This window comes from Bos taurus, chromosome 3, assembly GCF_002263795.3.
Source record: "Bos taurus isolate L1 Dominette 01449 registration number 42190680 breed Hereford chromosome 3, ARS-UCD2.0, whole genome shotgun sequence".
Classification (NCBI taxonomy): Eukaryota; Metazoa; Chordata; class Mammalia; order Artiodactyla; family Bovidae; genus Bos; species Bos taurus.
In genome coordinates this window covers 48,648,302-48,661,968 of record NC_037330.1, presented here as the reverse complement: position 1 = coordinate 48,661,968, position 13,667 = coordinate 48,648,302, and the positions used below count along the sequence as shown (strand labels likewise).

At 47.6% G+C, this 13,667-nt stretch overlaps 1 protein-coding gene across 4 annotated transcripts in view; it reads left to right on the top strand.

Moving 5' to 3' along the window:
- Window positions 1-13,667, top strand: part of SLC44A3 (solute carrier family 44 member 3) — an 88,512-nt gene that overhangs the window by 25,475 nt on the left and 49,370 nt on the right. For all 4 annotated transcript variants that reach the window (XM_005204273.5, XM_005204276.5, XM_005204277.5 and 1 more), the window contains exons 6-9: window positions 1,494-1,654; window positions 3,482-3,571; window positions 5,393-5,517; window positions 9,287-9,473. In XM_005204273.5, coding sequence (XP_005204330.1) covers window positions 1,494-1,654; window positions 3,482-3,571; window positions 5,393-5,517; window positions 9,287-9,473 — 563 coding nt within the window. The remainder of the gene's footprint in view (window positions 1-1,493; window positions 1,655-3,481; window positions 3,572-5,392; window positions 5,518-9,286; window positions 9,474-13,667) is intronic.

Sequence of the window (13,667 nt, the reverse complement as noted above, 5' to 3'; positions counted from 1 at the left end):
GGCCTGCTGACAATTTATGACCCTCTCCTTGTGACAACGGTCAGTCAACCAGGACACTTATTTCTCCAGGGGTGATTATTTTTAAAACAGACACCACCCAAATAGAGTTACATTCCTATAGGGTGAGGGTGTAGTGGGTTTTAGTTAAGGAAAGAATTTACTTAGCCTAAGGTATAACGTGATTAATATCAAAGGTTAATACTTATTTCTTCTATATATTCATTAATGTGTGTAAGGGCAGGGGATGTGGAGATTTAGCAACAAACATTGGCTCAACAAATGAAAAACCCTTCACCAATACAATTTCTAATCAGCCCATTATACTTATACTAATAGTTTTCTAACTTTTCTAAGGAACCTGTTTTTAGAAGGTTTAAAGCATCTCATGTCTCTCATGGTTGGGAGGCTGTGAGCAATCACATGTGGCCGGACAAGCCTGTCAGGCAGGCTAGAGAACCTTCAGAGGAGTTTGTAGGTTAAAACACTCTTATCACGCCCAGGAATTATTATTAACTGGAGCTCTAGGTTAACTCCTTCTCCGAAAGAGGTCGTGGGGTACAGCCCCCCTTAAAGTCAGAGATATAGGTGAGAGCACAAAGTAGTAAAATAGGCAGGCTCTGGTAATGGGGGTAGATGCTCGAGGAGTTCCAGGGGGACTCCTGAGGCTCGATCCCGCCTTTGCGTATGTCAAGCCTCCTTCCTCATGACCTTTGTCACGGGCGGAGTACCTCACTCTGGCCCCCAACAGTTCCCCTTGCTTCATCTTCACACATTTCACAAAATATTCGGTAACTGCCTAATACTTTAGCAATTTGTCAGATAATTAGGGACTTCATGGGTTGGGATTATTTCCACTCTTTGGGGCCCACAGAAGGAAAGAAGAGCGCGATGCTGTGAAGATATTTGTGGGTACATTAAATTCATTAGGAGGAACATTCCTGGGCATTTTTCCATTTCAGGAAGGGCTCTAAAAGAGGTCAGCTTTCTCAACTACCTAAGACAGGTACCACCCACAGTTTCACTCATATATTTATCACTCATTTCTAAAGCACTCATTCTGTTCATAACAAAACTCTCAAGCTTTATATGTCTTCATAAAGAGGATAGAAATAAAGCTTGTGGTTTCATTAGTACACCTTCTGACTGAGCCAGTCTTTAGCTGTAAAAGTTCCCTAAAGAAATGTGATTCTTGTGTTGGAGTTGGTTGTTGTTATCCAGGAAGGGCCAAGATATGAGACTCAGCAATGTCACTCCCCGAGTTTAGGCTTTGGGTGTCTGTGGGTCCCTATAATCAGTTTCCCAGCCAGGCATTAGCTAAACACTGACAGCACAGATGCTTGGCTTTGTAAGGTGTACATTGCAAACAGGGCTTTAACCTTCTTTTTATTACTTTAGATCTTATACATTTTGGTTGCTGAGAATTTTAAATAAGTATCTTTTTTAAGATAAATGAAATCAACATCTTTGCCACTTATTCTATCTTTTCTTTTTAGCAAGTCTTTTCCCTTGTTTAATCGATGCATCCCTCAAACTCCTGAGTGTTATTCTCTGTTTGCATCTGTTCTGATCAATGATGTGGACTCCCTCCATCGAATTCTAAGTGGAATAATGTCAGGAAGAGACACAGTCCTCGGCCTCTGTATCCTCGCCTTTGGTAATTTTTCATTAATTTTTCTTCAGTGACTATTTATACCAAAATTTCTAGCACTTATGTGTGCTGTACAATGAAAAACTTCACTTCATGTCTTTTCTTTGTAGATATTGTCAGTGTTTCAAGTTCAAGTGGGGGAGGGGTAGTAAGACTGGGAAAAGGCCAGCTGATCCTGCCTAGAGGCCTCACTAGGTGGAGGTTGCCTTAGACATTGATGATGTTCCAGGGTCTGCTCCTCAGCTCTGCCTGAAGATGGATGTGCAGAGCACATTGCCACTTTGTGAACTGGCCATGGAAAGTGCCAGAAATGCATGTCCAGCAAGTGTGGACATTCTGTAGCGCCTCTTCCTGCAGGCAAGCCAGGTCAGAGCCTACTGAGGAGGAGAAGGAGGGTGTGTCCATTATGTTAGCGCCAGAGGACACTGAGCCGGTGGACCCAGCTCCTCCTAGGAACAGGCTTGCTGGGTTGCAGGCAGGTCAAGGCTTTGCGCCGGATCCTGCCTTTTCCGGGTCTTTCTGGAAGCAGCCACTTCTCCACTCCTGATGGTTTAACTTCCCTTTTGCTATTTTAGTTTGATGAGTCCTTTTAGGAGTCAGCCTTCTCTTTGAATGAGTTAATACTCTCTGTTGCTCTAGGCAATAGTAGTTAGTGGCCTGTTATTTACCCCTGTCGTTTACAATGGCTGCCTCCCAACCTTGGAAGGTTGAAAGAAGCTCTTTGATCATCCATTAACATCATGTTTCCAGTCTATAAATTGAGGTTTCCATAATTTCATTACCCAAAGGTTACTAATTCCTGAGTGCTTGGGGATGCTTAACTAGCCACCATTGTGTAACTTCCAGACTTCTTATGACCCACATGCGCCAGGCATTGTGCTTATTGTTAACTCTTTAAACTTCATCAGAATCCTGTCACCATTTGTATGAGAGGAAACTGAGGCCTAGAGAGGTCTGAGGCTTGACCAAGGTTACACATCTAGTGGAGGTGGCAGAGCTGGGACTCGGCCCAGATCTGTCTGATTTCAAACCCATGATCTTAATCACTACACTGAAATACCTATATGTAATCTTGAATTCTGGTTCGGAAAAAAAGTAAAATAGTATCTATAAATTCACTGAAGTTCCCTGGTGACTCTGATGGTAAAGAATCTGCCTGCAATACAGGAGACCCAGGTTTAATCCCTGGGTTGGGAGGATACCCTGGAGAAGTATTTTTGCCTAGGAAATCCCATGGACAGAGGAGCCTGGTGAGCTACAGTCCATAGGTCACAGAGTCAGACAGAACTGAGTGGCTAACAGTTTCATTTTCAATAAATTCATAAGCTTAAAAAACCCCAAAGTGGAAACAGATATGCAAAATTTTATACATATATCTTATCATATAATTATCTTAAATTTTTCATTTTTAAAGGCATTCATCTTTCATATTTAGTGAGGATATCTGAGAACACAAAATTAGAACTCTTAAGTTATGAAATCAAAAGAGTTAATTTTAATAAAAAAATTTTAGATGTTTCATTTGGACATAAAAGAAAAAAAGAGTTTAGGGTATTTGGGAATAATACCTGCTTTGAAAACATTTTTATAATTCAAGAAGCATGCTAGCGCTTTCAGGACATGGCTTACTGTCACAGGCTGAACTTGTACATGCTTCAGAGGGTGGCCTGGGTATGTCTTGTTTTTCTGTTTGATAGAGGTCCAAGATATTTTGAGATTGAAGAAAGTCCTCAGCCTTCACTCTTTCAGAAGGTTTAGTCATTCCAGCCCCATCGTCATCACCTTCATGCCTTGATTGTCGTTAGAATTTGTATGTTTTGCTTAATTTTCTAGCCTTGTCTTTGGCCATGATGTTCACCTTCCGCTTCATCACCACCCTTCTGGTTCACATTTTCATTGCACTGATTGTTTTGGGATTGTTGTGTAAGTATTTCCACTTGATTGGTTTCTTCTTGATCAAATGAAAAACCTTTCTGTTACATGTAGAACTTAAAAGCTGGCATTTTTGAGCTACATGGGATCTTAGAGAAGCTCTTGTCCATCCCCCTCATTTTATGTAAGAGGAAATACAGGCCCAAAGAGGACAGGGAGGACTGCAGGACTGCTTCTGTCTCACAGCTAACAGCAAAGTTCCTGCCTGGCCTGCCATCTCTTCTGCACTCTCAGATGAGCCAGCCCAGTGAGTGATACTGGTTTTATCCATTATAAGCCAATTCTAGTGCCTGTTGCTAAGTTGCTTCAGTCATGTCCAACTCTGTGTGACCCCAGAGATGGCAGCCCACCAGGCTCCCCTGTCCCTGGGATTCTCCAGGCAAGAACACTGGAGTGGGTTGCCAGTGCCTGTTGGAAGCCCTTTAAAGAATTTTTTCTGAATTTTCATATCCCCCATTGGCACGTAGGGGCCCATATTGCCCTGCAAAGGCTCAGGCCAGTCTGAAGAGACACAGCCCTTGAGCTGGGCAGGGTACCAGAGACATGTCCCATGCCCACTGTTTTCCTTTTCAGTGCTGCACCCTGGGTCCATCCAGTTGTCAGGGAAGAAGATCTGAGGGACAGGCGCAGGCAGGAAGATCAAGGCAGCAGTATAGTATCCTGGTATAGGATATTTTAATTTTTATTAATTGGTATGACCAAATAAATACTTGGCATGACCATAGTGTTTCATCTTCTGAACAATCAGTTCTGTCCTCAGCACCTCCCAGCCCTGCAGCTCACAGGTGCCCGGCGTGCCTGTGCTGGAGGACATGCAGGACGGCTTGTGAGGGATGCCCTTTCCCACCTACAAGTGGTAAAGATGCCCTCCCTGAAGCCACTGTGGAGGTGGTGCAGGTGTCACCAGGTCCCTAAATGCAGAGCATTTGTGATGTTAGGACATCTGCCAGTTTTGTAGGTGTCAAGCCAGTATCCATATAGTCAAAGGTATGGTCATTCCAGTACAGATGTGAGAGTTGAGCCATAAGGAAGGCTGAGTGCCAAAGAATGGATGCTTTTGAATTATGATGCTGGAGAAGACTCTTGAAAGTCCCTTGGACAGCAAGGAGATCAAACCAGTCAGTCCTAAAGGAAATTCACTCTGACTATTCTTTATAAAGACTGATGCTAAAATTGAAACTCAATATTTTTGCCACCTGATATGAAGAGCCAACTCATTGGGAAAAGACCCTAATGCTGGGAAAGACTGAAGGCAAAAGGAGAAGGGGGCAACAGAGGATGAGATGTTTAGATAGCATCACAGACTCAGTGGACATGAATTTGAGCAAACTCCTTTGAGATAGTGGAAGCCAGAGGAACCTGGCATGCTGAAGTTAATGGGGTCACAAAGAGTCGGACATGACTTGGCAGTGGAACAAGAGCAAGGCCGATATCCAGGCTCCTCTGGAGTTGTCACCCGCAGAGCTGGTTTGGAAATTTTAGCCTTTGGACTCTAATGTTCCTCTCACCATCCTGTCTGTAAGGTTTCCTCCAATGCTCACACCCAGCCCCACCTGTGGGCTAGGCTCACAGGACACACCTGTGTTTTGGAGTCACCTTCCTACATCTCCCAGAGATCCACAGCCACCCTAGGCCTGGCAGCTCCTCGATGGACCGCCATGGCCCTGCCTAGCTGCTTCAGAGGGTTGGTCATTGCCTGTAAAGCCCAAGGGATTTGGGACCCACTGCCTGAGCAGGGCCACCCAGTGTCAGGGGGCAGGGTGGTTACCTCGTGGCATGTGTGCTGAGTTCCACTGCTGTTTTGCTTTCCAGTTGTCTGCAGTGTCTTGTGGTGGCTGTACTATGACTATACCAATGACCTCAGCATAGAACTGGACACAGAAAGGGAAAATATGAAGTGTCTGCTGGGATTTGCTATTGTATCTACAGTAATCACGGTAAGAAGCACTCTTCCAGCAGTAGATCAGGTGGCCTGCCAGAACTCTGAAGTCCAAACAGTTGCATTTTAACCCCAAACAATGAGCATTTGGTTTTTTTTTTCACTGCAGAAGGTGCGTACGTAGTAATGTAGTGACTGTACATACACATTTAGTGCCTTCACATTTCATTTGAGATACCTGTGTAGGAATGCAATGCAGCCTCAAAAAGTGAAAAAACAATCTTACCTCTTTCCAAGTCATTTCTGCCATCTCAGCAGTTGACTCGTTACCCTTGCTGATCCGTCACCCTTGCTATAGCGGGACCGCTTTCACCCCCAGGCAGCTGTAGGGTGAACACTACCGTGTGGAGAGGGAGGCAGACTTGTAACAGTTCCTACTTCCTGGTTTGAGAAGAGCCCCACCACCTCCTCCAGCCAGTGGATGCTTTGCTCCCAAAGGCGTCACAGTTCCCACTGCCCTTGAACACAGAGAGCCCTTTGTCTCCAAACCTGCCGGCCACTAGGTTCATCTGGTTTGCAGGGAGCCTGCTGCCTCCCCAGTGAATTCTCTGGCTGAGAGCGGGCAAACAGAATATTGAGCCTGGAGATATAGGTTGTTGGGGGAGGATGGTTGGCAACTGAGAATCATTCAGGCCACTTCCTGGATGCCGATCGTGGTGCTGACATCACAGGCCTGGACAGGCCCTGGGGTTGGCTTCAGGCGGCCCATGGGCATCCTTTAGTGTGTTGCTTCCTAAGCGTTATGTCATGGAGGCATGACGGGGCCGGGGGGGGGCGGGGCGGTTTCACATGCCCATTAAATGTTTCAGCAACTCAGTTCTCATAAGAGCCTCAAACTCTCTCACTGACTCAGCTCTCTCCTTTAAGGAAATACTTGAGTTCTCACATATGACACAGGCCTCACATTTTCTCTTCTCTAGGGAAGGAAATGGCAACCCACTCCAGTGTTCTTGCCAGGAGAATCCCAGGGACAGGGGAGCCTGGTGGGCTGCCGTCTATGGGGTCGCATAGAGTCAGACACGACTGAAGCGACTTAGCAGCAGCAGCAGCAGGGAGGTGTCAGGTTTGTGTTCCTCACATGAACTGCATCTCAGGGAGCAAGTATCCGATACAGCAAAGCTCCTGGTTTGTCCTGGGTCCAGGCCCATGGCTGAGCCGGGGCCTGGACAGGAGGCTGGAGAAGAAAGGGCTCCCACACCCCAGGCCAGGTGCTGGGCTGTCGGGCACAAGAGGCAGGGAGAAGCAGGACTGGGAGCCAGGGGCGCTCACCTCCTTCCACTTCCCCCACGGCCATTATCCTTCCCAGCCCTCCATAGGGCTCCCTTTGTCTTCTCACACTGAACCATCAGTGGCCGTCAGATGCCAGGTCAGGGGATTCTCTTCATTGAGTGTAAGGATAGAGACAGGGGAGGCTGCGAGAGGAGAGGGAGGAACCGCACCACAGCTCACACACCATTCATTGACACGTGTGTCACTGCTACTTCATTTCTGCCAGGTACCAGTTTCTGGTGAGCTTGTTCTGATAAGATCCCTAGGACTCTCTGTCACCATCACCATTTCTGAGCACCTGTTTTGCACAGGGCCCTGCCCTAGACAATGGAGCTGGCCAGAAAAAACACACAGCCAGCACACACCCCACCATAAGATGAACTACAAAGCCAGCAAGGCCATGACGTGATGCACAGGGCAAGATTCCCGCCGTGAGGGGAGCTGCCTAGGAATATCATTTCAGTGGTTTCAATATACCCAGTAGCAGCAAGAAGAAAAGGGGATGAATGGCATTGGCTGCCCACCTCAGGGTGTCAGCCTAGGGCCGCAGGCTGAGATGCAGCAGTTTGCAGCCTAGAGCCCAGAAAGGGGAGTAGAGGCTTGACCCCTGTGGTGACTTAGCTCTGCTGCCCACCCCACACCCCAGCACTGTCCCCAGTGGGTAACGCTGATCTCCCTGAGACTAGGGAATAATGGGATAGTTAACTCTTCAGTTCTGGTCAGTACCCTCATGGTGTACTTTGAACATGAGGAGAGTCTTTTATATACACACACACATATTTAAGTTGAAAAGCACACACATATTAAATACACACATTTTAGCATTCCATTCAGGAGCTACCAGCCACTCAGGAGATCCCAGTTTATTTGCCTAAAGATTCTATCATCTTGCTTCATTAAAATTTTTAGTAAAAAACGAAGTCCCTCTTCCTTGTTGATTGTGCTAGGCATTGAGGACACAGAAATGGAAATTCCTACTCAGCTTTCACAAGTCTCACGTCTCCTCCAGGCATCTCTCCCTGGGTCCTCAGGCCAGTCCCCACAGCTGGGTCACAGCTGGGCCCTTCAGGCCCCGGGAGCAGTTTTGCACATTTTATCCCTCTGTCCCTTGAGTTCCCTCCACTTGACTATGAGATCCACATGGGCAGCAACACCCGAGTCCAGCGGGAAGAGGAATGGCATCTTGGGCTCCAGGAGTGGTGTGCTGGGTCACGTGGACAAGAGAGGAGCCTGTAGGATGTTCCCTTGTTAGGAAGGGACCGGACCGGGGAGGTCCTGATTTGCGGTGGTGATGATTTCAGTCTTTATCCAGGAGCTCTGGGGAAAGGTCGAAGGATTCTGATCTGGGAGATGACATCCTTGACTGCACGTTTTACAAAGATCCCTTTAGCTTGTGTTGGAGCAGGGATGAGGTCAGGAGTAGGGGGTTAAGGGAATTAAAAGCAGAAGGTAATGAGGAGGTTATTAGGGGTCTAGGAGAGAGAAGATGAGATTTGAGCTGTGGCATCAACGTGGGGAGGAGAGAATAGACTGGGAGCTCTGCCAGCAAACTGAGATTGTGCTATGGCTGTCGCTTTGCCAGCCCTTGACAGTAAGGGATGGCCCTGCCCTCAAGAAGCTTGACGTCAAGTAATGTGCCACGCAGGCAATAAACATCCACAGCAGAGGGTGCTGAGTGCTACAGTAGGGGAGGATGGAAGCCCGCAAGAGAGGAACCTAACTTTTTCTTGGAGAGTGCAGAAAAATTAGGACTGCTGGAGTAGGGAATATGGGGGAAATAGATTTTTGTGTGAAGATGATGGAGTCAGTTCTGGACACGTTGAGTTTGGCACACTGGAGGATGCCCACTGCCTGGTCAGTAACTGATGTGCTTACTCATCCATCATGTAGAGAAAGGTGAGGTTGGAGATTTTTGTTTTAAATTGACAGCATTGCATAGCTTGTAGGATCTTAGTTCCCTGATCAGGGATTGAACCTGTGCCCTCTGCAGTGGGGGCATGGCGTTCTAACCAGGGAACTCCCTGGAGGTTTTTAATTGAAAGTTTCAAGCATCTAAGAAGGATGCTATAACCACAAAAGAGCAGGAAGGACTACCCAAAAGATCCCAAGGAGCAGCAACTGAAGAAGAAGGAGACCCAAAGGAAAGAGCGTTGTTCTGTGGTCCCTTGCCCTTCTGCAGTCCTTCAGCATCCTCTGGCATGTGAGGTGCTATTGGGAAAAAGAAATAGTTCCCTGATGCCAAAGGACCTTATTCTCTCTCTCTCTGACCAGACTGCAAGCTCATTTAGGGCAGAGGCTCTATCGTGTCCACTGTTGTAGCAGCAGAATCTAGCATGAATATCAGCACATAGTAGATGCTCAATTAGTACTTGAGACCATGTCTATTCCATTATAATAAAAGTAGGAAGAACTGTTTGCTGAGATGTCAGTAAAATATTAGGGTTTAAGTTCGTCTCAGTTCTTCATTATTTTGAATAATTTAATCCCTTTTTCATCAGGCAGTTCTACTCATCTTGATTTATGTCCTCAGAAAGAGGATCAAATTGACAGTTGAACTTCTCCAAGTCACCAATAAAGCCATCAGCAGCTCTCCCTTCCTGCTGTTCCAGCCGCTGTGGACGTTTGCCATCCTCATTTTCTTCTGGGTCCTCTGGGTGGCTGTGCTCCTGAGCCTGGGGACTGCAGGTAAGGGCCGTGGGGATGGGGTCCACGATGCTGGAGTCAGGCACAGAGGCCCCAGCATTCTGGAACCACTGGCCTGTTTTTGTAGGGACCAGACTTCCCATGCAGCTCAAGGCCTCTGGTGGCAGCCGTGATAGTGTTTGAGGCTCTGTCATGGGGGGATGCAGGAAATTCTTTTCCCTCTACTGTATCAATATGTGAAAAAAAAAAAGACCCTTCTGAAATGTTGTTGCTATCTCAGAAGAACCAGTTTAAGTTTAACAGGAGTGCACACAGACCTATGCATTGCCTTGCTCCTGAGAAGACAAGGCTGTTTCATTTGGGGGCAGCCGTGCACAGTTTAAAAATAAAAGGTTCTGTTACCAAGAAAAGATGAAAGAACAGAAATCATGAGACAGTTGGAAGTCTCAACTGGGGCAACATTGAACAATCACGTTCTAGCTCATTTCCTCGATGCAGTCTTAGTCCTGGTTGGATAGGAAGGCAGTGGCCTCGGTACCTGCAGGAAAGTGAACGCTTGTTGAAAATTTCCTGAATTCTGAGCTCTGTACTAGGTGCTTCCTTGTGTTCTCTTCTTTAAGCTTCGCAACCCCCTTTTTATGCCAGTGTTGTTATGTTCGAGTTATAGGCAAGAACACTGAGGTTCTAGTAAGTAATTTGCTGAAGGCCATCCAGCTAGCTGACACCAGTGCTCTAGAACAGCTCTAGCTCTAGAACCTGAGCTCTTTCCACTGCCTCACATGTCGCTGTGTCTCAGATACGGGGCTAGGAAATCAAACTAGGCCTCCTGAGCTTTGTCCGTTCAAGTCGAAGCAGTGTTGTGACCACAAAGACTGGCTGGCAGATGCGGGCTACGCCCATACTGTGGTGTTTGTAGCCTGTGACTAGAGGGCAACATGGCAGGCTAGGGGCTGAAGCCAGAGCGGGCTGGGAGTGAGGTGTGGCAGGGGGTGGCAGGAGTTGACGCCCTGGGTGGTAGACTGTGGTGCTGAGCCCTCGTCCTCCAGAACCACAGGGACGAGGTGGGGCCTTGGGAAGCATGACTTGGGACCAGGGAGGGACTTCCTCCTCCAGCCTCCAGGGCACAGTTGCCCACTCTGCTGTCATTATGGGCTGTGAGTCTGGGTGGAGGGAATTGTCTCTGTGGTTTGGAGCAGGACACATTCTTCAGTTCTTTCTTTAATGCACAAATGTTAGGTGAGGGCTGTGGGGCAGGGTCCTGGCAAGGCACTGGGGAAGAGAGGTGGCCTCTGCCCACAGTGAGGATGGCAAAGGTAGAGGAACATCACTAGAGGAGAAATTTGGGGAGCTGTGAGAGTACCATGGCGAGGCTCCAGCCGACTTGGTGAGACAGGGAAGGCTTCTCAGAGGATGGGCTGGAAATCACCAGATGATCAGAAAGTACGGAAAGAAGCAAAGGGGTTTAGTGCGGTCATGTCCAAGCATAGGAGAGAACCTGGTCATAGAGGACAGGCGAGAGCTGGTCCTGAGAGTTGGGGGCCCAGTCGGAAAGGAACATGCCCCAAGGCCAATTCTGGCAGGGAGTGACTTGATCTGCTAGCAGGGTGCCCCTCCAGTTCTCCTTCGTAGGCCCCAGTTGGGTCCAAGGCCTGGGAAGCATTAAACAGCCTGGGCCCCAGGGCTGAGAAGAGGGTGGGGACAGTGGGCTGCTCTGTAGGGTAGAAGGCAGCATGTTGGAAAGTTATGTATTAAAGCATGGCCATTTTGGAAGGAGATAAATGAGCAAAAGTGAGATGAATTGAAGAGCAGGAGGGACTTCCCTGGTGGTCTAGTGGCTGAGACTCTGCTCCCAAGGCAGGGGCCAGGGTTTAATCCCTAGTTGGGGAGCTAGACCCCACATGACCACAACCAAGAGTTTGCGTGCTGTAGTTACAAGATCCCGCAACCAAGACCAGACCAAATAAATAAAAATAAATATGAAGGGCAAGAAAGGAAACTGGGTGCCCAGGACGTGCTGCAGGAATCTGTGAGCAGGTCGATACCAGGCTTCCAGGAGGCCTGGCGTTGACAGAGCTCCTGCCTTCCCTCCTCCCCAGGGTTGGGCAGCATAGAAACCAGGCCACCTGCCTGGTTTCCTTTCCACTCACCTGTGGGCCAGCGTGGTACACAGAGGTCCCTTTGTCTTCAAAGGCCTTTTCATGCAGTGCCAGGATGACAAGCCCCAGGCCTGGGCGGGTCATCTGCTGCTGTTTGGATCCTCAGCAGATGCCCATGTGATAGGCGGGTGAGGGACGCCCGCACAGCACCTGTCTCATTTCACTTTCCCTCAGCAGATGCCCAGGTGGGGGGTGGTGAGGGACGCCCGCGCAGCACCTGTCTCATCTCATGTCCCCTCAGGCAGTCACAGAGCCCTCAGCCCCTTCTCCAGTCTCCGCCCAAGGTCCCCAGTGTTGTGGGGGTGTCCTCAGTGGTACCTACTATGAGATTTTTATTGTGTCACATGACTGAATAGTTAATACTTTATTGTGTAAAACAGAAAAAATGCATAAAAAGTCAACTTAGGTTGATAAGTTTTTGCCATTTTTTGCTGAGCTGTTTATCTAGTGACTGTTAATAAGTCCCTTAACTAGTTGACAAACTTGGGCTTGTTTGGGGATTCCTTCAGTGGAGCAGAAGAAATGACAGGCCCCCCAGAAATGACAGTAATTAGTCAGTTGGGACTTGTATGCTACCAGCAATGTGACAGTGATTACTAGAATCCAGTGGAAGAAGTAGCTACAGGAACACAGTAATAGTAGGTGCGGTTGGCAGGTTGGAAAGAGCCCAGATGACCTGATGGCCCTCAGTTATCATTAGGTGGTCAGGAAGCCTCAGAGTTGAAACAGTAGAAGAAAGGGGCCTGTTTGGGCTGGGGGTGGCTTTCTCTCCCAGTGGTACTACAGTCAGAAGAGATCTGTCATCACAGGAATGTGCCTAGCGTGCTGAAAGGCAAAGGACTGCTTGGAAAGGAAGAAGCAGGGTCAGCTAGAGGGACTCCCGTCAAGGGACCTGGGATCTAGGCTGGCTCTGGCCTTCCTTGAATGTTAATCTGGGCTTCCTTTTTCCCATTTTTGCAGTAGATAAATTGTGCTTTCCCCAGGCTGCCTCATAAAGAAGTTAGGAGGCTGAGATGGGACCTGAGCTTTGCTTTGCAAATAGGGGGCTTGTATGTGTTTCTTATATTAGGAACTAATGTCAACCAAGGAATGTCTAGTACTAACTTCAGGTTTGTGGTTTGTTCTCTGCCTGGCATATTTGAGAACACAGTCTAAAAGAAAACTGTCCTCTTTTTAGGTTATCAGAGATCTAGAAGATAATTGAAGTTATTTCACAAAAGCTTCCTAGTAGCCCAGCCCTGTCCTAGGAACAGGGGGAAGAGAGGTAGCTCTGGAGAGATTTGAAACAGCTCCTGCTTTTCCGAAGTTTAGGTACCCGTGGGGAAGTGTGAAGGGAGACAGCCTCCATGAACATCTAGTTGTCTTTGCACATGCTGTGATCTTAGTCTAGAATCCTCTCCCCTTCCTAAGCCTCACCCCAACTTTCTGCCCATCACTGCTTGGAAAACGAGTCATTATTCAAGATTTGTTTTGAGTAATATATTTCTTGGAACTATCCCTGGCGGCTCAGACAGTAAAGAATCTGCCTGCAATGCAGGAGACCTGGGTTCAATACCTGGGTCAGAAAGATCCCCTGGAGAAGGAAATGGCAACCCACTGCAGTATTCTTGCCTGGATAATTCCATGGACAGAGAAGCCTGGCGGGCTACAGTCCATGGGGTTGCAAAGAGTTGGACATAACTGAGTGATTAATACTTTCACTTTCAATATATTTCTTGGAAACTCTCTTATAAATTGCCTAAGCATACTGAGCTATTTCTTCTTTTTTTTTCTTACATTTTGTATATGCTTCATTCTTTTAAGAACTATTCATTGAATGCCTATTGGGAACTAGAGATACAGCAGTGAACCAGACACAGGGAATGGGGAAAGGAGCATAAATGTGTTATGTCAGGCGATGACAAAGCCTCTAAACAATCACACAAGATAATGACTTGTGTGCTGTCCCCCCTCAGGAGAATGAGCATCTGGAGGGCAGGGACTGTGTCTTTTTCTTTCTGTCTCTAAGGTCCCTGCACAGCCCTCGAGTGAGTTCAGCGTGTGCCGAGTCAGGGAGTGAATTCACATCCATGTTGTATTG